The sequence below is a fragment of the Hippopotamus amphibius genome, chromosome 11, assembly GCF_030028045.1.
Source record: "Hippopotamus amphibius kiboko isolate mHipAmp2 chromosome 11, mHipAmp2.hap2, whole genome shotgun sequence".
Classification (NCBI taxonomy): Eukaryota; Metazoa; Chordata; class Mammalia; order Artiodactyla; family Hippopotamidae; genus Hippopotamus; species Hippopotamus amphibius.
Window position 1 is genome coordinate 74,382,420 of NC_080196.1, and position 24,380 is coordinate 74,406,799.

General features: G+C 47.5%; 1 protein-coding gene across 3 annotated transcripts in view; it reads right to left on the reverse strand.

The window, feature by feature from the left end:
* CABLES1 (Cdk5 and Abl enzyme substrate 1) overlaps positions 1-24,380 on the reverse strand; it is a 107,307-nt gene that overhangs the window by 47,334 nt on the left and 35,593 nt on the right. For all 3 annotated transcript variants that reach the window (XM_057699697.1, XM_057699696.1, XM_057699695.1), the window contains exons 2-3: positions 20,591-20,662; positions 14,974-15,066 (exon numbers count right to left, since the gene is read on the reverse strand). In XM_057699697.1, the coding sequence (XP_057555680.1) occupies positions 14,974-15,066; positions 20,591-20,662 (165 nt within the window). The remainder of the gene's footprint in view (positions 1-14,973; positions 15,067-20,590; positions 20,663-24,380) is intronic.

A 24,380-nucleotide genomic window follows, 5' to 3' on the forward strand; every position in this document is an offset into this window, starting at 1 on the left:
CTAGATGGAAGGATACAGGTTCTCTACCCCCTCTCCCTCCCCGATCACCTGGGCCCCTTTCTAGATGGAAGGATACAGGTTCTCTACCCCCTCTCCCTCCCCGATCACCTGGGCCCCTTTCTAGATGGAAGGATACAGGTTCTCTACCCCCTCTCCCTCCCCGATCACCTGGGCCCCTTTCTAGATGGAAGGATACAGGTTCTCTACCCCCTCTCCCTCCCCGATCACCTGGGCCCCTTTCTAGATGGAAGGATACAGGTTCTCTACCCCCTCTCCCTCCCCGATCACCTGGGCCCCTTTCTAGATGGAAGGATACAGGTTCTCGACCCCCTCTCCCTCCCACCGCACGCCCAGCCACCCACCCAGGAGGAGAGCCTGCATCTCTGGACATCCATGTCTTCCGCACGTGGAGGAAAGCATGTGCTGCACAAACTCAACAGGCTTAGCGGTCCTGCACTTGCTTCATTACTCACTGCTAATGTGGCCTTCCTTCCCACACACAGAATTTGTTTGGACATTTTTAATAGAACAAGAAAACGAGAGCATATAAAAGCACATGAAATGTAAGCCTTCTTTCCAAAGTTTCAACTGTGATGTGCCCTTGTAAATGGCGTGTGACTTCAATCGTGAGCTCATGCCATGTGGTCCTCACCTTTAAGTGTAGGAGAGGCTGGTGGCATGGGTCTCATTCGGAAAAAAGTGTTACTCTAACACACAGGTCAGGTTTAGCTACCACAAGGTGACTGTTTCTCAACAGGAAACTCCAGGAGGGTTGGTCCTCCTCTGGTTGGCCATTCTCAAGCAGCTGGGGGAGGGGGAGGAAAGAAGGAAGGACGATCGCATCTCAGGGCACTCTCCTTCCATTCCTGGGTCCGACCATTCCTAGACTCCCACTCTCTGCAGGGGCCAGAGGAGGAATCTGGAGCAGAGACCCGCACAGCAGCTCTGCAACTGGTCTGCGGCTGTTCACGCCCTGGGGAGCTGAAAGCAGCTGAGGGAGCTCCCAAGAACACATCCTATGTGCTTCCGAAACAGCTCTGGAGTTGGGATGGATTGGAGACCTTCCCCAGAGCAGGCAAGTATCAACAAGTGGCGAGCTCTCGACTGTTTTCTGCACTAGCGACTTCAAACAGTGTGACGCTCAAGATGGTCCCACGTGACCAACTGCTCTGTCCAGAACCCAGAGGCTTCGCATGAATTTGCAGCTTCGCTCTTTACAAGCATTGGGGCAACGTCCATCATAACGGAGACGCTCAAGAAGAAAATCAGATTTGTTTGCCTCCTTTGAGTGTATTTGTGAAAGAATTAAATCAGATGCTAGTTGTCAGGAATGACATTAAGACAGCTGAACTCCATTTCCATTGGGCTTTGGAAATTCACCATGTTTTTCCCTCCAGCACTACAGTTATCTTCTTCTGTGCCCAAATGTCATGCAAAAAGCCCACATAATTTTCCATCTGTAACATGTAACACTTTACTTGGAGTCAAGATGACCAAAAAGCATTACACAAAAGATTAGGACTTCAAAAAAGGAATTAACTCCAGGGAGATGGGTCTTTAAGGAATTAAAGATCACATTTCCATACAAACATCTGCCAGAGGGGAAAAAAATAGCAAAAGGAAAAGCTCCCCAGGGCTGCAGCTCACGCGGGCTCACGCGGGCAGAGCTCCCTCTGGATACATAATGTTTTCCGAACCCTCAGGAAGCACTGAGCTTGCTCTGCTGCTGGAACACTGTCTGACTTTCTTCTTTATGTAGCTTCATTTCCGGGCTTAGGAGAGTGTTTCTGGTATGAAGGAACTTACAGCTTCAGACCACAAGGCTTCCAAAGGCATGCTTTGCCTGTGATATACTACAGCTCTCAGAACAGCATGGAGATGCACAAGGGTCCCTACAGCTGATGCAGGACCCTGGACCACGTTCACTGCATCTACTTTCAACCCTTTAGCCCTGTGCCGACAGCGTCTGACCAGGCAATGTCTAATGCCATCCAGGATCCTTCAGTGTTCTCTCTTACGCCAAAAGCTGGCTTCTTGTTCTGTTCCCAGAACCCTGGAGAGTCTTTGTTGGCTGTGAGAAGTTCTGATCTCTTTCAGGTGGAATATTCCATTACAGCAATGATATTCACTTAAGGACATTAAAAACAAGCAACCAGCTTCGAAAGTTAGAGCAAAGAAAATCAGATCTGCAACAATGGTGGGCGAGCACAGTGATAGATGAACACAGCCCAGGGTGTCCACCACTCAGGGGTCCATGTTGGCTACTGGACACACACGTAGAAACACATCCTCAAATCCTGTATTTCACTCCCTACATGCCCAAGAAGCAAGAAAGAGAATACTTTAAAATGCTGGTATTGTGGTTTGAATCGTGTTCCCCCGAAAGACCTACCGAAGTCCTAATCTCTAGAACCTGTGGATGTGGCCTTATTTGGAAATAGGGTCTTTGCGGATGTGATCAGTTAGGATGAGGCCATAACATATTAGGGTGGGTCTTAGATCCAATGACTGGATTTCATAAGGAGACAGATTTGGAGATTTCCAGACGAATACAGAGAGAAGACGACCACGTGATGATGGGGGCAGGGATTGGAGTTAGTCTTCTCATCACGACTGTCACCACCACCATCTCCACGACCACCTCCATTACTGCTAATGTTACTATGACAACGGTGTAGGCCTGCACTGCCTGCTAAAGTGTACCTTGTCCTACAACCCAGGGGGTGGTGGAAAATTTCTGAGAAACAATTTATAGGATCTTCCTCTCCTCCTTCCTCCCTTCCACAAATATTTTTGGAGCACTTACTCATGCCAGACATGGTGCTAGGTGCTGGGGACGCACGGATGCATGACACAGACGGGGGCTTATCCTCACAAAGCTTATGGCTGTTGGGTGGGAGGTATTTACATGGGGTGTCACTTCTCCAACAGGGGAATAGAGGGCGCCATCGAGCACCATAGGGGGACAGTTACTCCAGGCCGAGGGAGGCTAGGTGAGCTTCCTGGAGGAAGTGACAGCGAAACTGAGACCTTGGGGAGAAAGGGCAACAGTCTACAAGGAGAAGATATGCTGGCAGAGGGATTGGTATGAATCACAGCTGGGAGGAGGAGGGGACAGCCTATTGGAGGAACAGAGTGTGCTACAAAACTCTTTTCACGGACTTCCCTCGCCTGACCCACCAGGGTCTCCGCTGCCCTCCCTGAATCACTTTGCCCAACACCCACAGCACACCCAAAGCTCAGGCTGGTAGGCTGCTCTCTAGAACACCCACACTGAGTTGTAAACTGGCTAAGATCCAGTCTGGATGCCCACCACCTGTTTATGCCGGTTGTATCTGTTAGTTATACTTTGTTCATTAAAGATGGCACAAACTAATGCCACGTGAAAATCAAAAAAAAGGAGAAATGCTGTTTCTATAAAAAATAACACTGAGTGCTTTAAAATTTTTTCAAACAAGGCAAGTCTCTAAAAAAAACAAAACAAAACAAAATAAAACCAACAAACACAAAAACCCAGAAAACAAAAAACAACCTGCAGTTGACATAGGTATGGGCAAGACATCTATAAAAGATAAGGAAAGAACTGTAAAAATCCGAAAGGATTCTGCCCTTAAGTTTCTTGGGTCCCTTTAAAGAAGTTCCACGTGGACATGGCAGCAAAGGGTGGGAACGATGATCGTGTGAGGTCAATGCCACAGACAAGAGTCTGCTCAGTAAGCCCCAATGCACAGAAAGACCTGGCATCACACGCCTGTGGAACGCACAATAGCTGACATGCCTGAAATGAAAATGCGGTGTTTAAACTACATATGTCATTTCTGTAGGTATTTTTTCCAGCGTTTACTAACCTCTTCCCTTAACCAAGCGATTCCTGTAAATAATTCAGCAGAGCTGGACCTGGGGCTTGGGGGGCCTGGGGTGGTTGAGATGGCGATGGCGACGGGAGCCGTGGCTGGGTGAGCGCCCCCAGGGATAGGGAGAGGGGATCGGAACGAGGACAGGCAGCAAAGCTCACAAGTGCAGCAGGAGAGACTACGGGAGTGTGGGAATGTGCCGGGGCTGCCGTGACAAGGTGGCACGCACTTTGCTCCGTGGCAATGGCTCCCGTGGCAGAAATCAATCATCTCAGGGTTCTGGAGGCCACGGTGTGGGGGGGTCAGGCTCCCTCTGAGAGCAGGACGTGTTCCCAGCACCTCTCCCAGCTTCTGGGAGCACCTTGGCACGGAGCAGCAAAACCCCGGCCCTCACAAGGCTGCACGGTGTCTCCCCAGGTACGTGTCTGTCTCCAAGTTTCCCACTTTTATAGGGACACCAGCGATTAGATTAGGGGCCCACCTTGCTCTAGCACAATCTCATCTTTACCAATTACATCTGCCACAACTCTATTTCCAGATAAGGTCCCATTCTGAGGTACAGAGGACTAGGGCTCAGCATAAGAATTTGGGGGGGTGCCATCCGGCCCCTAACAGGGAAGCAGTTGGAAAACGAGCGTGGTGTCACAGAAGTTAGAAGTCCCCTCTGGGGCCCTGTCATCCTTGCTTTTCCAGGACAGCACTAGTAGCCGTGTCCTGAGTGTGGCCCTGACCCCGGGCCATCTACCAGCCCCAACGATGGTTTTCTTCTCAGACTGCCGTAGCCAATGGTGAGGACCAAGGTCTGGTCTCCCCCAGGCTCCCAGGCCCTCTCGCCAAGCAGAGAGTTGAAACAGAACCACCAAGGGAAGGTTCTCTCCAACCCCTCAGCCGTTTTTTTTCTGTGACTCATTTTATTTCCTGTAAATCAAACTGGTTGAAAAGAATCAACAAGCATTCCCAGACTGGGCGCTTTTCAGCAAAACACATCTGCACAGGAGACGCGCCAAGCATGGTCACTTATGCCTGAAAATAATTTCTCTCAAACGCCTCGGGCAGAGTCACAGAAAAAGCCAGCATACCCTCCGTGCTTCTTAAAGAGGTGCGGATAATTAAACTGAAATCAACCCTACACGGGGTGCTGAGCTAGCGCCAGCCCCAGCTGGGCCCAGGGGGTCGTGGCCCAGCGCCTCCTTCCTCCCACAGCTCACGGCACCAGGGAAGAAGCAGAGAAGAATCAATGGGTCAGTCATGTTTGAGAGCAGCTCTGGGGACACGTTGGTGGCAGAAGAGGCCGGGCCCAGGCGTCTCAAGGGGTTTAGGTGTTACTAAAGGTTCCTTCACGTCTATCCACTCGCTGTCCTTCGGGACTGAGGTTTTGCTGACAGCTGGTTATAAACACCGATGATGACACCAATCAAGATGCTTCCCTGCCACCCTCCTGCTGCTGGGGGGATGGAGGTCTGGTCTTTTAATAAAGAACAAAAATTCTAGGGGGAGTTCTCTGGTGGCCTCCTGGTTAGGATTCCGGGCTTTCACTGCCATGGCCCGGGTTCAATCCCTGGTTGGGGAACTGAGATCCCACACGCCGCATGGCACAGCCAAAAAAAAAAAAAAAAAAAAAAAGTCCTGGGAGGAGAAAAGCATGCTTGGGAAGAGGCAGATGTTTCAGGGATCCTCACAGAAGATGCCCAACATCTGTTGAACTGGATGGAGAGAGAAAAGGCAATGACATATTTCTTCTTTCTAGAAGGCCCGTCCAGAGCTGGTAACTAGCTGTTTTGTTTTTTGAAATGTGCCACTTCCTTTAACTCATTTTTCAAACTAAAAGAAGCTGACAGATCGGAACTGATGAGATGACAAACAAGGTTTTAATTCAGTTATGACCCATTCACCCAGTTCCCTCCAAAATTTTCAATATAAAAATGAAAGGCTACAGCTTGACTTCAGTTACTGCACTTTTTTTTTTAACCATCTTACTTTACAAAGCAGATGAAAGGTGCCAGAATCTTTCATATTTTTGTCTTTCCTACTGAGTTCACTCTTTAAAGAGACAACCCTTGAGCTCACTTCTCTGTCCACTATCTCAAATCTTTTTAAGTCTCTTTGAAAACTCCTGTCAAGGGATGAGACAGACCAGTCCACTCCCTGCAAAAAGCATTCCTTTGCCTGTTCAGAACGCAGTGATTCTCATGGCAGACACAGAAGGGGGGCATTTCCGGTGCACAGGGCAGCCATCGCTGTGTTCAAGGCGGACATTTGAAAACCAGATGACTTCAAAAGGATGCGAAATCATGCCTGAGGGAGGGTGACATCCACTTGAAAGCAGAGCTCGTTTCCCATTGCTCTCAAGGACAAGCGCCCAGAGGAGAGGTCCTGTCCTAACAGGACCATGCGGGTCACTGGCCATGAATGTGTCTTTGGCCAGTGGCTAGTCTTCAGTCTTCACACTCACCTTCCATTCTGATGACCCAGCTCTACCTGGCCGGGAATCAGCTTTCTGCTGGCACCAGCTGGCCTCAGAGTATTTGTCATTTTCAAGGGGCCTGAGGACCGAGCTCTGTCTTCACTTCCGGTTAACGTCCTCACCCAGGAGGGGCCCCTGGTGCGCCCAGTGAAGACGCAGATCAGTGTGAATGGTGACCGGCTCTTCTCCACTAACCAAGTGGCAGCTCTCAGTTCACAACCACCGTCCTCAGGGTGTTCAACGGCCCCCTCCAGATGCTAAGGCAGGGGGCCCTGGATTCCCCTCTATCATGACAAAGAGTTTGCTCACACATGCGTGAACAGTTTTTTGTTGTGTTTTTTTTAAATTTTTATTTATTTATTTATTTTTTACAATAAACAGTTTTTGAAAGACCTCAAGTCATTTCTGAACTTCATATCAAAATTAATTCACTTTTAGGAGACAATCCACAATACACACACTGCCTCTGATTTTCTATAGGAATAAGGTTACCATAGAAGACCTGCAACGCTTGCCCTTGACTTCTGGTTGGCCAGAGTGCTCCTGATCACAGGCGAGCCAGAGCACATCATCCTCTGCCCAGCACCCTCCATGGCTCCCATCTCACTCACGGTGAAAGCAGACGTCTTCGTGATCCACCCTCCCAGGACTCCTCAGGGTGCATCTCTCCCTCTGTCTCTTCTACCCACACAGCTTTCCTACGGTTCCTCAGGCACAGCCCTTCCGTCCTGGCCTCAGCACCTCTGCAACTGCTGTTCCATCCACCCCGAACGCTCTCTCCCACTGGGACCACAGGGATTGGCTCCCTTACCTCCTTCCCGCGTCTGCTCAAAGGTCTCCCCATCAGTGCAGCCTCGCCCCACTGCATGCCCTGCCCCCGTCAGCGGCTTCAGTTTTCCTCCATAGCACAGCTACCCCATCTCTGATAGGACACACTTACTTGTCCATCATCTGCCCCCCCAACTAGCCTGTAACTCCATGAAGGAGGATCACGGCTTTATTCACAGATGGATCCCATCACTTAAAGCAGTCCCAGCACAGAGCAGGTGTGCAGCACCTAGGTGCTGAAAAGACTAAACACAGAGATCACTGCATTCTTCAGAGTTAAGTAACTGCTTTATTAGGTGCTGTCTATCCAGATGCATTTGTCTCCTTACAGAAAATGGCTACTTACACATAGACAGTCAATGAAATGAGATGGAAGATCTGGCTGTTCCCATTTGCTACGTGTCATCCATCCTGCCCTCCGCGGGGAGGGGGCTCAGAAAATCCTAGTCCAACAGTGGGGCCGTCGTAATACAAATACAGTGTCCCTAAACGTGACACTCCTGCAGCTCGAAGCACGACAGATGGGACTGACCCTGGCTGGGTGCAAAAGCGACACATTTCTGGGATGCTATCCTTCTATCAGGACGTGCTGCATTGGCTCACTTTGTAGTAACAGCACGTCGTCAGCCTCCATGGAGCACACTGTTTAAAATCTAAATTCCAAGATATTTTTCACATGAACTTCTGAAAAGTCTGTATCCTGTACTATAATTGATCATCTACTTCCATTTATAGCACAGGATACACCACGAGGATCCTGGCCTCCGTGCTGCAGAGGAGATGGTGCTCCAGGGAATACCATGTGCTCTTTCTCTCGAGCTCCCTTCAGGCTGACGAAGGCTGGCTAACACACTCAGCTGCCCGCAGGTTCTTCGGCTGCACGGTCACCCAGGATCCCTGGGAGACGCAATAAAGAGGAACAGTCTAATGTTCTGCTGAAATCAAGAAACATCAACGTGTAGGTCCTCTAATTTACTAGGCTAGTTATTCCATCAATAAGGAGACGAAGTTAACAGGACTCTTTCTCAGTGAAGTCATATTGGCTGGGGCCACCTCCACTCTCTCCTAAAAGCACACAAACCATCTGTTTAACAATCCATTCCAGAACCCTGCCTGCAATCAGCCCCTACGATTGCTGGTTTACGATTATTAGAACTTATCCTCTGCTACCACCTCAGTCTCTTTTTGACTTTTTAAAGGCAATGTGTACCTGGCATTCAACTCAGAACTTCTTTTATTCTCCATGGCACTTTAAAGATCATTTGTATTTCTTTTTTCTTTTAGGATTTATTTATTATTTATTTATTTATTTTTGGCTGTATCGGGTCTTCGTTGCTGCGCATGGGCTTTTTCTAGTTGTGGCGAGAGGGGGCTACTCTTAGCTGCAGTGCATGGGGTTCTCATTGCGGTGGCCTCTCTTGCTGCTGAGCAGGGGCTCTAGGCACGCGGTCTTCAGTAGCTGTGGCTCTAGAGTGCAGGCTCAGTAGTTGTGCACGGGCCTAGTTGCTTCCGCCGCATCTAGGGATCTTCCCAGACCAGGGATTGAACCGGTGCCACCCTGCATTGGCAGGCAGATTCTCAACCACTGGGCCACCAGGGAAGTCCCAGTCATTTGTATTTCTAAATTCTTTCCATTCCCTGGATCTTGTCCTGAAGACTGAAACATTTAAAATGTAAGGCCTCTCCATTCATTTATTCCATAAACACTTGCTGAGGACCTACTGTGTGCCCAGCACCTTGCTTTGTTCAGAGTCTACATTTCTTCACTGTTCTTGTTAAAGAAGCTAATGCCAGCCCAGCATCTGACATCTGCTCTGTCCTTGTACCATCAACCCCAAGAAGTTTACCATCCCATCCCTCCCTCTGCTGAATATGGTTTCAAAAGCCCCATGGCTATCACTGGTGTTTTATTTTATTTTATTATGGCAAAATACATGTAACATAAAACACACCATTTAACCACCCTGGGGTGTACAATGTGGTATCATTAAGTACATGCACAATGTTGTGCAACCATCACCACTGTCTGTTTCGAAAAGTTTTCCACTGCCTCAAACAGAGACTCTGTCCCTCTCCCCCCAGGCCCTGGTAACCTCTAGTCTACTTTCTGCCTCTCTGGATTTACCTATTCTGGATATTTTGTATAAATGGAATCATATACTGTGTCTGGCCCTTTGGGTCTGGCTTATTTCAATCAGCATAAATGTTTCCCAGGGTTCATACACATTACAGCAGGTATCACCAGCTCACTCTTTTTTATGGCTGAATAATATTCCTCGCATCTATATCCCACTTTTGTTTATCTATAATCTGCTGATGGACACGCGTTGTTTCCACCTTTTGGCTATTGTTGAATGATGCTACCATGAACACTGGTGTGAACGTATTTGCTTGAATTCCTCTTTTCAACTGTTTAGATACACCTGCCAGTGGAATTGCTGGGTCAGATGGTAATTTTATGTTTAACTTTTGGAGGAACTGCCAAATTGTCTTCCACAATGGCTGCACCATATTACATTCCCACCAGCACTATATGAGGGTTCCAATTTGGAACCCGATGCCTGGATCTGGACTCCACCCCCACTTTCCAGCCACGTGCTCTAGTTTCCTCCTTTGTAAACTGAGATGACGAGGGTTTTCGTTTTATGGCTGCAGTAATAGATGGCCACAAAGTTAGGGTCTTAAATCAACACAAAATTATCTTACAATACAGGAGGCCAGAACTCTGAAATGGGTCTCATGGGGCTGAAATCAAGGTGTCAGAGCTGCTTCCCACTGGAGGCTCGAAGGGAGAATCTGTTTTCTCGCCTTTTCCAGCTTTGGGGCTGTAGCAGCCCCTGGCTCACGGCTCCTTCCTCCACCTTCAAAGCCAGCAACGGGCAGTTGAGTCCTTCTCGCGTCACATCAGCCCAACACTAACTCTCCTGCCTCCCTCTTCTGCTTTGAAGGACCGTAGTGATGACATTGGGTTCACCCTTCCTTCTTCCTTCCTTCCTTCCATCCATCCATCCATCTTCCCTCCCTCTCTCTCTCTGTTTCTTTCTTTCTTTCTTGGCTGCATTGGGTCTTCGTTGCTGCGTGCAGTCTTTCTCTAGCTGCGGTGAGCGGGGGCCACTCATCGTTGCGGTGCACAGCTGCCTGACTGCGGTGGCTTCTCTTGTTGCAAAGCATGGACTCCAGGCACGTGGGCTTCAGTAGCTGTGGCACACGGGCTTAGCTGCTCTGCGGCATGTGGGATCTTCCCGGACCAGGGCTCGAACCCATGTCCCCTGCATTGGCAGGCAGATTCTTAACCACTGTGCCACCTAGGAAGTCCCCTGATGCTCTTTTCAGGGCAGCCGATCAGCAATCTCAACTCCATTTGCAACTTTAAGCCCCCCTTGCCATGTACCTGACACGCGCACAGGTCCTGAGGGTACGACAGGGACATCTTTGGGGAGCATCATTCTGTCCAGCACAACAGCAGTAATTCCTTCCTCGTGAGGTTGTTTCAAGGATTACTTGTATTTCTAAAGTCTCTCCATTCCTCGAAATATAGTCCCGAAAACTGAACTCATTTAAAAGGTCTCTCTAGGGGGTGGGGGGAGGGGGAGCTGGATGAAGGCAGTCAAAAGGTACGCACTTCCAGTTATGAGATCAGTAAGTACTAGGGATGGAATGCACAACATAAATGTAATTAACACTGCCGTATGTTCTGTATGAAAGTTGTTAAAAGTGCATCCTGGGAGGTCTCATCACGAGGAAAAAAGGTTTTTTTCTTTCTCTTTTATTTTGAATCTATATGAGATGCTGGATGTTTACAAAACTTACTGGGGTAATCATTTCACGATGTACGTAAGTCACATCATTCTGTTGTACACCTTAGACTTACACAGTGCTGCAAGTCAATTACAGCTCAATAAAACTGGAAGAAAAAATAAAATTAAAGGTCTCTGTCTTAATTTACTCAACAAATACCCATTGAAACAAAGCCTATGATGTACTTAGAGCCTGGTACCCAGGAAGCACTCAATAAGTGTTACCCATTATCACTTCATGATACTCCTAATTTTGTAATCCCTTTTGGCAATATGGAGGCAGCCACAAGAACCACTTCTTAGTCTGAACCTTCTGAGGTCTGTCTTCCTAAAACCCAAACAAACACTGCTTTCTTTTCAGAGTTATCAAGTCCAACACGGCCTCCCCATCACCAACCTGTCTTTGTGTTAAGGCAGAAGTAGACCTAGAGGGTACCAGCTCCCTCACCACCTCCCTGACCTGCTGGGAGATGAAACACCCGCTGGCAAGGGCGGAACCCCTCATCCCATCTGGTTCTAACAGGGGAGCTAAAGTTCCCGTCACATGGTCTGTAGTCTGTGTCAGGGCTCCATCCTTCTTTGCTCCTCCTGCCCGAGGGTCTGCAGCTTGAGTCCCACGCGCTCTCAGTGTGGTTCTCTGCTCTTGATACGACACAAAGCCGCCTTCTAGCAGGTCCCCAACGCCAGCCTCATAGAATGCACCGATTCCAGACAGAGGAGGATGGTTTTCACTTAAAGCGGGCTCCATCCTCTGTCAGAGCTACACCTTCTATGGAAGAGGCTCACTTACGCTTCTCGTGCAGTTGGACCTGGTCTAATGTCACAGAGGGAAGTGGGTGAGCATGGAGCCGGCTAGGGCCCCCAGGTTTATTTTTCTAAGCAGCTACCTTGATATCATGAATCATGAGGTTAACCTGGACTTTTTGGTTTTTTCAATGACACAAATATTGTCTTTTATGGTATTTGGTTCTCAGTTTTTTTTTTTAACTTTATTTTTTTAAAAATATTTATTTGTTTGGCCACGCCAGGTCTCAGCTGTGGCATGCGGCATCCTCGTTGCCGCTTGCCCGATCGTCGGTGCAGCACGCGGGCTCTTCAGCTGCGGCATGCACGAACTAGTTCCCTGACCAGGGATTGAACCCGGGACCCCCGCACTGTGGAGCATGGGGTCTTAGCCACTGGACCACCAGGGAAGTCCCTCCTGGTTCTCAGTTTTAATATTTTTTCCCTTTCTGTCTCAAATTTTGGTTAAAACTCTGGTTCAGGTCAGGCTAGAATCTTATCACAGACACTCCATGTTCATTTTCCGTGCTGCGCACTAGTTCTTGCTGAGACCAGAGCCCAAGTCCCCTCGACACCGGTGCCTCTGCCCCACTGTCAACAGGCTTGGCATCAGGGGAGCCTCAGCACCAGGGTCTTTGGGTACAGAACAGAGAGCGGGCCCCAGGTTCGGCCTGCTCTCCCAGAGTCTGGTCTGTGCTGGTCGGAGGTCACCAGGAGACTCTGGAGCTGGGCAGAGCTGTGAGCAGGCAGAAGTCGGGGCTGGAGTGGGGACCAGCCTGCCCAGCTGGGAGGGTACCTGCTGCGGGCCTCGGGGCTAAGCAGGCCCCCTCTCAGTCTGTCTTCCCTGGCTCAGAAAGAGGCAGACACACCCGTACTCAGGCCATTCTGTTCTCCATCCAGACCTCCGAGTTCTTTCTTGAACATCTCCAGGCCTCTCCGTAAAGCCTCTTTCCTCCCAACATGGCAGGCAGCCCTGAGTCGAGTGGCTCCGACCCTGGCTGCAGGAAGATCCTGGGGTGGTGCTGTGTGTGTGCCCCGCACACCTGAGGCGGGGGGGATCAGAGACCCCCAGGTATCGCCCCAGTCCCTCCCTCCTGAGAGCACGTCCAGGCCCCCTCTATCCACCACTGCTGCCCTGAGATCTTCCCTGTCCCTGGTCACCTCCAGCAGGATGATCTCACGCCTGCTGCCCAGCTGCGGCGGGGGAAGTCTCCTCTCCCTTCTCGAAAGCCTGAGTCCTCTCCTCCCACTCATCAGCTCCTGACCACGACTTCCTTCTGTCACCTCAGAAACTGTACTTTCTTCCCGGCGCCTTCCTGAGTTCTTTCTTTCATCGGTCTGAGAACAGTTCATTCCTGCTAATAAATCAACCAGAGACTGGAAGGAGAGCATCTCCAGGCCTTTCATCTCCTCTGGCACAGAAAAAGCAATTCCTACCTGGGCAGGTACAACCGGCTATACACCACAGTCTATAGCCTATGCTGAGAGCTTGCTTTCCTGCCCTAAAGTCCAGTTCTTAGATCTTCAGATAAGCTAACAGTCCCTCCTGGTTCCCTCCGAAAATTCCCCAGCAAAACTGCCAGCAACTGCATGCTTTCTGGGCTGCTGACGTGGTTCCTGGGTCAAGGGTGTGCTGGGGAAGGCGGTTTCAGAGTATACTATACACTGGCGATCCCATCAGTCCAAATCTTTTATTAACTACATCCCCTCACTACAAACCATGCCAGGTGATTATCTGACTTTGTGTCCTCGACAGCATTGAGAAGCTGGGAATAGTATTAATTTGGCCCACTTTTTGGCTTTGTCATTGATTTTGTTTAGGAAGTCAAGGCTTTCTATGTTTATTTTATGGTTCAAGAGATTATGGACAAAAACACCAACATAAATAAATGATGAATAATTATACTAAAAATGGCATAAGTATGGTTCCAATTCAGTAAGTAAGAGCCACAAAAGAAAAGAAAAACAGTGGTTAAATGAATAAGGCACGGTCATTGTGACAGTGAGAGTCAGGGTGAGAGAAAGAAACTCCGAGTATTCTATTTCACAGACGACAGCTGGGTTCATGTTAACTAACAGCTCTGTACTACAAATAGGAATACACACTGACTACGTAAAAAATATTTCATGGGAGAGCTCAATGTTGCCATTCTGAAATTGTTGAATAGCTATAAAATTATGCTCTCTATTCAAGAGAGGTTTAAAAACGTCAAGAAAACAAGTCTTTAAACACTGTAATTATCAGTGTTAGTTATTCAGGTTGTACAGTGTATTTGACACCAAATTGTAGTAAGGCTGGGCCTTAGTCATGCCTCTTTAGTAATTTTCATTTGGTATAGATGTATTAGAGAGCACTGGAGGGGCCCATATGAGCGTCTGTAAATGAGGAAGAGATGAAACAAGATGGTCTCGTGGCAGGAACTCCGCTCTGGGACGTGTCTCTAACTGTTCAGGTCACAGGTCAGTGGGCCCCCCCCCCCACCGAGTAGATGACACCACTGGAGCCCTGTTCCCCAAGATGCTGCAGGGCTGCCATAAATGGGCTTCAGCATTCAATCATAAGCAACGCCAGCTCAAGGAGTCACAGCCTCTTGTCACCAGGAAAGTTTTAATACCAAGGTCATATAGATTTTAACCATAATTTTCACTTAACAGCGCTTTCCAAAAGCGTTAACTCTTTGCTGGAGAAACACGTGCTCCAGACCTCAGCAGGCCCAGGAATCTGAATTGGCGCCCAGGAAGAACCTGTTGGCAAAGTCGTGTTTCTCCTCTCTTAATGAAAATCATCACAGAGAGAGCCAAACCCGACTTCAGGCGCAGATCTGGCAGGATATTTACTGACCAGAGCACACAGCCCTGGTGAAATAATAAAATAAAACCCAACAAAGCAGAAAAAGAAACAACAAAAAAAACAAACCAAAAAACTCAACTGTTTTTTCCGTTCAAAATTTCCTAATACAAATACATTTTGGTACCAATAAAAATTCAGTTTTAGTTAGTCTGAAAACCCAAGCCTTTGGTTGCCATTAGAGAGCCGTATTTTCTATAGACTTCTTTAGATGATTCTGGTGGGACTGGGGTGGAAAGAACAGTCTGTTCAGGAAGGTTACATGAGATCCTGTTCATCTTAACAGTGGGCTTCACTCTGTGAGGTCTGGCCATTCAAAGGGTCCCCTCTTCCCTTCCCCGCTGGACCCAACCCCTCCTACAGCAGGCAGGCTGGGGGCAGCTTTTGCTAGTTTGGTACCTGCCGTTCCTGGTATCGTGTTGCCGCATGTTCTTGATAAAATGAATCTTCTTAAAGTTCTTTGGTCTGGGCGAACCTGAGAGAGTGCGACATCTGAAAAATAAAGCCATTTCAAAAACACAGTCAATTGCCCGTGGACAGCTGAGACATCTCCACACAAAGACAGGAAGGAAAGACCAGACAAATGGTTTGAGTCACCCCAAGGATAATGAGGGCTATACTGCCGGAAGCAAGGAAGCTTTAAAAAAAAAAAACAAACCGAAAGACAGACAATTTCCTTGATAATACTGATAATAATTTATATGGGTCTCTGAAGGGCCAGCTAATGAAAACTATTGTCCTCAGTTACAATAACATAACCTACACGAATTCCAAAGACATTACTCGTTCCTGTCATTTTAAAAAGAATTCTCCTGTATCAACACAGGTAACGGGAACAGAAAACTGTAAATTTAAAGAATTCAGAGGAGGGAAAAACACTGGAAAATTCAGTTTAAAAACAATCCCAAATCATTTTTCTTCTGTAGCAGGACTCTGGACTGAATTACCTGGACTATTGCCTTAACATTCAACTTGGCTATGCCTGGAAATTGCAGGTTTACTTTGAAGGAGAATCAGAGACCTAGTTAGTGTCTGATTTTTTTTGTTTTGTTTTGTTTTGATTTTTAAAGATAAATTTAAAATAAATATTTGTTGAACAAACTGACTTGGATTACAATTAATTTTTCCTAGAATATACAACATGTGCTTGCACTACAGGAATGACAGAACAGACCACAAGCTGAAAAGATCTTATATGGTATATTTTTTCAGAGTTACCTGGCAAATTCTAAGATACACAACTGCAATAACAACTAGGAAAAAAGCAAAAATCCCAGCAAATGAGAATCTGAAGTTTGGTCTTGACTTGAGAAATAGAGCAATGACTTTTCTAGTTAGGTTTTTGCTACCAAAATTTTTTGTTTACTTAAACCTTTCTGACCATGGACGCCGAGGGCTGGCTCCTGCCATCAGACGTCGGTGCCTGAGACCTTGTGCTTCAGAGAGCAGGTTCTGGAGAAGCGATGCCTGGCTTCCCAAAGCCACACTGGGGTCCAGGCTGGGCCATCACCCAAGTTCATTCACTTCTGAACTTTGAGGCTTCAGGTAAGAGAATAATAAGATGACCCAACAAGGAGGTACAGTTGCGGGCCGGTGGGGTGTGGGGGCCCACTGGGGGCAAAGGATTAAGGAATGAGCAGTGTCACAGACCTGCCTAGCAGCTCTGATCTTTACTCTTCCCTAAGGGCCTCGAGGGAAACTGGGGGAGAGCCAGGGTCTAGACCTCAGGGTGTACATCCCCCAAAGCCCCATTATCTGCCCTCCAGTAAGGGCCAGTCTTCCTAGAAGCCCTTACCCAGAAGAAGTGAATTTTTTTTTTTCCATAAGAAATAGCACCTTAAAATATAATTTATCTTGAAAAAAATACATTGAAGTGAATGAGTACAGGCCAATGCAATGACATGGTAGCAGGTATCTGGTGACTTTCATCAGGAAAAGGGGGTTGCCCAGGCCTTGGATCTAGAGGAAGCAAGTCCCCTTGGTAGTCATGTCCACTCCACCAGAGCAGGGTCCACAGCACATGGCCACAGCCCGAGTGGCCCTCCCAGTATCCACCCCAAACTCACTACCAACCCTAGTGACCTATCACTAGCAATATTTCAGATTCCTCCCTGGAGCTGTCGTGAGGATTAAACGTGATGATTTCTACAGGAGCTTCATACAGTGTCAAGGGACACGTTCATATACAAATATTCACATTCATACATATGTACACACACGTAAATATTCATATACACACCTCAAGTGTGTGATTACTATCAAAACCTTTAACTACAAAGGGTGCATATTTTGTTACTATCCGCCTCCTATGTTCTTAAAAACGCAGCCCTTATTAAGGGTCCTGAATTCTTGTTTTAAATAGATTCTTTTAAAGAGGTGCAGAGCCCTGCCTGAGGGCATTTTGTAGATGCTTCCCGTGGACCTCAGGAAGGGTTTGAATAGAGAAAGACACCCACTAATTTCCCCTCCCCACTCCAAGCCTCCAAACGCAGATTCAGCCTTCTCAGGGTCCAAGAAGATTCAGCCTCATTCAGCCTTCTTGGGGCAGCTCTCTGGAAGCAGATCCAGCACCTCAAACTGCCTCAGTTCTACCTCCAGAATGACTGTTAGAGTCTGCGGGCCACTCAAGGTCCCCAACTGTCTCTGTCACACATGGCAGAAGATTCTAGATATATGTAGTCACTGGAGAGGAGAATCCTTGAAGGCATAAATGTGTGGTTTCTGGACAATTGTTCAGAAGCATCCTACACCCTTACCTGGCTTCCTCCCAAATGCCCCCAGTCTGAAGGCAGTGGGCTAAGAGCTAGACTGTGAGGATACCTTCCTATGACCCTGAGCTGCTCCCTCCCTCCTCACCTGCAGAAAGAGGAGCTGATGCCCTCAGGTTTGGGCACAAAATCTCCCAGTCTTCCGCTGGAACCGGAAGTTGGCAAAAGGGGCACAGGTGGCTGTCGGCACCAGTAATTACTTAATGGTACAGCAGCCTGCACACAACCCAGACAGGCTGGAAACTGGGGCAGGTGGTGACAGCTGTCACATTTGCTGCAGTTGAACTGAGGTTTTTCTGGATACCTAACAGAGACATCCTAGGTCCTTATTTCTAGGATACCTGGTAACCACCAGGCAAAGTAGAAAACCCCAGTCTAAAGCCTCTCATTGCAAATGCTCAGTTCCTGGAGTTCAAGGTGGATACAGGAAACTAACTTGTGATGTGTAAGAGAAAAGCAAGGCTTTAAAAAAGATAACAGAGGTGCTTTATTTTGATATCAGCATCCAGTTCTAACTGCATATGCTACTGATCTAGCCCTTCGATCGGCAAGCTGTTTGATGTCTTCTGTTTTCTTAAGTATTCAGCTACCACCACCCCCAACCTAAGAAATGCTTTAAGAGAATTGTGGCGTTAGCACAATTGCCAAGGAAACTGGAGGACTACGCACTCAGGTTATGACAGGTTAAGCAAAGAAGGAATTAATTTCAAAGCTGTCTGTATTAACATGTAAATACCCAGTTAAAACCATACATTTTAAGTGACGCAAAATTAAATTAGGATAGAATTAAATTAAAAACTAATTTAATGAAAGATTAGCTCTTTCTTGTTACCACTGATTACAGGATATACTTAATTATGCAAAAGGTTTTTAATAGATGCCTTGGAGCAGTTTGTTCTACGGGCTGAGTTTAAAAGCGAGTTGGGCTAATAGCCTTCCGCCCCCACAGTTCCCAAAACACGTCAGCATCATTACTGGTACATTCAATTCACAGAACTGGGGAGCTGGAAAGGACCTCAGCAGTCAGCTGATCTGCCCCTCCCATTTTACAGATGGGAGAACAGAGGCCCCCGAGTAGGTAAATGAATTTCCAAAGCCACAGAATCAGTTGGCAGAAGGATCCGGCCAAGAATTCGAGTCCCCTGACTCCCAAACTAATGCCCCTTCTGCTATTTTTATTTCTTAGGAACAAGTAAGTTTCTAACTAAATATCATAAGTTTTTCATTGAAGTATAGTTGATTTACAGCTTTGTGTTAATTATTTCTGGTGTACAGCAAAGTGATTCAGATATATATATATATGCGTGTATATATATATATATGCATTTTTTCACATTATGGTTTATTACAGAATATTGAATGTAGTTTCCTGCGCTATACAACAGGACTTTGTTATTTATTTTATATACAGTAGTTTGTATCCGCTAATCCCAAACTCCTCATGTATCCCTCCCCAACCCCCTTTCCCTTTGGTAAACATAAGTTTGTTTTCTATGTCTGTGAGTCTGTTTCTGTAGTAAATATCAGAAATTTTTCAATTACAAAAAAGTCCATTAGGCAACATAAGGACTTCTTAAATTGCCCCAACTCCCTTGATTTCAGACTTAATTTTTAAACTTTATATGTACACAAGATTTGTTGGAAATTAAGCATAGCATTTTGCAAGTAAGAGTTGCATGACGTTATGGTTAAGGCAGATAAGCCATTTTTCTTCTGCCCATTTGGTGCCAACACAGGACTAAGGAGCAGAGGACCAGCCTGGGCGGATCCTGAGAGGAGGGTACAGGGGTGATGGGGCACATGAGCAGGAACGCAGGGCCCAGCTCCTTCTCCAGCCCCCCTTTACCACCCCACATCCCTGAGGAGGTGACATCTGAGAGCCTGTGACGTTTTTTTTAACCTGGTTTCCTTGGTCACAGCTACCACATTGCTCGAACGACCACGGCTCCGCGCAGCCTCTCCAAACTCCAGGGCCTTTGCAGTTCTGTCTACTGACTGGCATCAATGGTACTCAAATGCCAAAGCCCCTCAGTGCCACCTGAGAACATTTCTCCCCTACACGCGCCGATTACTTTGGGCCACTTAATAGAGACGGATAGAAGAACACTTGCACCCAGGCCATGTGGATCACACAGCCACACACCATCAGCCTAAGATGGTCCCAGAGGCTATGTACGTTTTCAAAAAGACTTCAAAAGTGGAAATTGGACTGTCCGGCCTTGACTTTCTCTTTGAAATGATGTCAGTGATGAAATTCACAGTCACTGATGCTTCAGATCAGATCCCAGGCCTGTCTATGCTCCACCTTTTATCCAGGTGGTCTGTGAACATGACCTGTAACCTGGGAATGAAACTCCAGGCGGGGAAGGAGCCGGCTCCAGGGGAGATGCCTCCCTCCACCTCGGCCTCCTCCCACGCTCAAAGGGAGGAGCTGGGGACTCGAGTCCTGGCCAGCGGCCAAAACACGAGGGGTGCAGATGTGGGTTCCTGGAGGAGCTGGTGCGAGGGGATGAGAGCACAGACCTCCTTCAGCCCTGCCCGCTCTGCAGCCTGCCTTGCATCCCCTGTAAAGCCACAGCATCCCCTGTGAAGCCACAGTGTCCCATCTTGCCTCAGCTTCTCCTGCCCAGCCAGCCCAGCTGGGGCTGCGGTGAGCACTGCAGGGAACTCGGTGTGTGTCTCCTGCCCTCCAGGACGGCCAGGTGGACCGAGGCACAGATTAGAGGAAGAAGAGCTGCCAGCAAGAGGCCTGGCACAGCTCAGCAACTGCTGTCACCCAAAAAAAGATGCCCTGAAAGTATTTTTTCTAATCCAGAGGGGGAAATGGAATGCTTTCAGCCCCAAGGGAGCACTCACAGCTGTCCTGCCCGAGTTTCCCAGCACCTGGCTCTCGAGGAACATCATGGCACCTGCTAACGAAGTCGGGAACTGTGATTACTGTGTCACCGTGCCCGGGAAAGCTGGGGCAGTGACACGTTCTTCTTCATCAAGCAGCAATTTTCAAAATGAAAGGGTAACAGCATCTGAATTCACATGCAGACTGGGCTATTCTGATACGTAATTGGGATTTCACAGCGTTCTAGTTCTAATGTCCCAAAGGGTTGGGGTTTCCAAACTGAGTCTGGGTATCAGATTGTCAGTTTTAGAATTTAATTATGTAGATCAAGAGCTTTAAAAAAATCAAACTTTGGCTGTCATCTTGTACTGCAAGTCATTCGCATACACATAAACACAACCTGAAAACTTACCTCCGTAGGGGGGCGTTCTCCTCAATATCTTCCAGGGTCTCCAAGGATGATCTCTGGGAGATGAGGCGACGTCTGCAGAGAGAGGGGGAAAAATCTAGGAGTTAAAACTGCACTGTGAAATGGACCAGGCATTTCTGTAAAGCTAAAACTGTGCTAAAAAATAAAGTCCATTAAAAAAAAGAATCAGGCAAAAGATGCCTTTAAGAGGCTGTCAAATTTCCAGCCTGTACCCTGAATGCCAAGCCCATCTTGCCTTGCTGAATCCTGAGCTTTCTCCCTGGTTGTAGGGCTGCTTTGTGGTGATTAGGGAAGTGATGGATACTTTTTATGCTGCAAAAACAAAAACAAACAAACCAACAAAAGGCAAGGTGCCTCTTACAGCCTGTAACTTTGCTACTGTGTACACTTTTTCTAAAGCATTAGATAATGCTGTTAAGTATTCAGATATCAGTGGTCTGAACCAACTCTAGCTAATGAATATTAAATTTTAAAACCGTACTAAGTAGAATCTCAGAATCATTAGGAGGCAATAAAAAACTTACGGTCTCTGGATGGCCATGATTTCAAAAGCAACTAGAAACAAGGAAGACATTATTCCCCTGGGAGAATTTCTCAGAGACCAGTGAGAATATACATCAGGGCATGATTAGGCAAAACACAAACTCTTTCCATCTGCTGAAGAATTGCAAGCCACCTGCCGAAACCTCCTCAATCTAATTTCTTTTGTCAGACTGAAATAAGAATGGGTCCTAGTTGATTGAGAATATCTGGTGCAGGGACCAGGCAGGATGGTGGTTGGTAACTTCACATTAAGTCCATTTGAACAAGGACCATCACTTCATAGTAAGTGATTTGGTGGGGGGGATGGGGGGGTGGGCGGGGGGGTGAGGGGTGGGCGAGCGGGGTGTGGAGATGGACAGAAAAAAATCTGATTGGGTATTTACCTTGGGAAAAATGGGACTAAAATTAGAAGAATATGTCTATTTTGTATTCATTTGCCAACATCTAGGTTAAGAACATGCAATTATAACCATGTTCTAATTTGTTCTAAAGGACAAAAAAACGAAACAAATTTTTTTTTGCTTTGTTCTGTGTGTACTTTTTCTGACCAATCACGCTGATACCTTTTTGCTTCAGGTTTTATTTTTAATAAGACAATCAGAAAGGTCATTTTTGCAAACCATTCAAGGGCTTCATCGATTTTTCTGAGAGACTGTTTTCATCTTTTGATAGTCAAATCCTTTCTAAAACACTCAGCACTTCCCTGCTTCTCTCTCCAATGAGCCTCGTTTGTCCACACGTGAGAACTGGGAGTTCTCCAACACCAGCTTCAGTGTCTTCATGACATGCTGACCTTTTGCAAGATCTGCAGTTTCACTCTGCAGTTAACTCACACTAAATTCCTGTAACGCTGTCAGATTTCCCACAGTTGGCCAGATCGGAGGCAATGGCCGTGAGACATTAGTCTTACGTGAGAGGTGGCAAACCGATTTTATAGGTGGGGATTTGAGAGGTGGCCAATTCATGAGTAAGTAGGACTTGCCTATGCAGCCCTGTAAGTCCAGGGACTCGGCCCACCAGGACCCCTGTGACAACACCTGGCAGCTGTGGCTTTGAAGGAAGCATCCAGGCCATCGGCTGAGGCACAGCCCCTCCAAGTGCCCGGTCTGGCTGGTACAGAGTCCCAGGCTGGGATGGGGGTAGACCCCCAGTTAGTCACATTCCCACCTACTGTCGCTCTCAGGGATAGGTGTCCCCATGCTCCCCATCCAAGGGATGCTGTGGTGCTACAAAGGAGTATGTGTGCTGGGTCAGACAGACTCAGATTTCAATCCTGGAGTCTGAAGGCTCTGGGGCCTTAGAACACTCCATAATCCCTGAGCCTCAGTTTCCTCATCTATGAAATGGGAAAATAAGAGTAAGAAACAGAGACATAAGGTCCTTAGCACAGGGCAGTTAATGACCAGCAGCTCCTGGGATTTTGACTGTCACTCCTCCACTGGGGCTGCACCCGGACCTGATGCCCTCCCTGCTCAACTGACGGCTCAGCCTGGCTGTCCTAGGTCTGGCCGCTCCTCCAACCCCAGCCAGTGGTGAGGTCACTTACAAAGGCCTGTGCCTGAGCCAACCTGTGACACATGCTCCTTTTACCCCTACACCCCCTTCTAAGCAGAGCTAAGTTAGTGTCATGTTTGCTGAGGCACTGGCCACCGATACAATCAGCGCACCCAAGCCTCCGTGCACTCTTCTCACTTAATACCAGCGTCTCCTCTGCAGTTCTGATTAAAATGACATTTACTCTTTTTATCTCTGGATAATGTTCTGAGGTTTTTGTTTTTGTTTTTTAGCTTTTGGCCACACTGTGTGGCGTGTAGGATCTTAGCTCCCGGACCAGGGATCGAACCTGCACCCCCTGCAGTGGAAGCTGAGAGTCTTAACCACTGGACTGCCAGGGAAGTCCCTGTTCTGAGTTTTTAAATCAAAAGTGAAACATCAATTTACGTATGCACCCCTAAATTGTCATCAGACATAATATAGTCAGAGGCTGAAATAAATGTATGGGTTTCAGATCCTGAAAAACCTCAACAAACTCTGTCAAACTTTGAGCCTTCCTTTGTAGAACAGCATTTTCAGGTGACAGGTAAACAGATACTTAATGTTTGGCTCAATCTGCAACCGGGGTGACTGCAGTAATTGTGCAGCTTCAAGCTCTCCCTTCAACTATCCTAACAGAGGTCCACTGGGAAGCTCTGGGGTTGGCTCCTTGGGCAGCAAAGATACAGCCAAGGCTGCAGCAAAGGCCAGGCAGGTGCATCCTCTCTGCCCAGCCACCCGTCCACACCAACTGCCAGCCTGGTCTGTTGGGACCACAAAGCTAACCCCAGCTTGACTCCGGTCCTCAACGAGCTCAGATTCAAGGAGGAATCCATGGAACCACCAGCAAGGAGTTCCATTAACAATCCCTCAAGCTCCTCCGGCATGTGTGGCTGCCTCCCTTCCCACCCCAAGAAGAACATGGCCAGCCCTCTAGCTGAAAATGCCAAGTGAATCCACGGAGGACACATGAGGCCCTGCTGGGCACCCTGGGGCCCAGAGGCTCCCATCCAACATTCAGACCAGAGGGTTCACCCAAGAAAACTAGGTCCCTTCAAAAAAGCACACAGTCTGACAATTCCCCCATCTAAAAGCCACATCCAGCAATCCCTACACTGGAAAAGACATGCGCTATTTGGAAAATAATCGAATTAGAATACATCTTTCTATACATATATAAGGATTTGTTTTTTAAAAGCCAGAACATTTGATATTCTCTTCAGGAGTTGAACAGGTATAGATTCTCTCTCTCTTACACACACAGAGGCACTGAAGGTCTGGATTCCTTAAAGGGAAAATAATTCAAAACCCAAACACACACCTGGTTCCTTTAAGTTCAGCAGATATGCTTCCCTTCTTCACGAACCGAACCAAACAATATATTTTTGAGATGCACATACTGGGCTTGGAAAGAACAACCACGGATCACTGTGAAGAAACCATCACATGACACCAGGAAAATGAAGATGCAATGCCTGCCCTTCCTGGCAGCTCATCTCTGCCCCTGCCACCCTGCTGGATCCTTCAGAACTGTGTAATAACTTCTCCCCTTGCCCCAGTCCTCAGAAAGCCCCCAGTGGAAGGGAAGACTCAGGGCAGGTGGCCAACCTTCACTAGACACCTTTCAGCCTGCAATCTGCCGCATAAACCCAGTGGATTACTCTGCAGATTCCTCTACCATCGGGCACAGTTAACA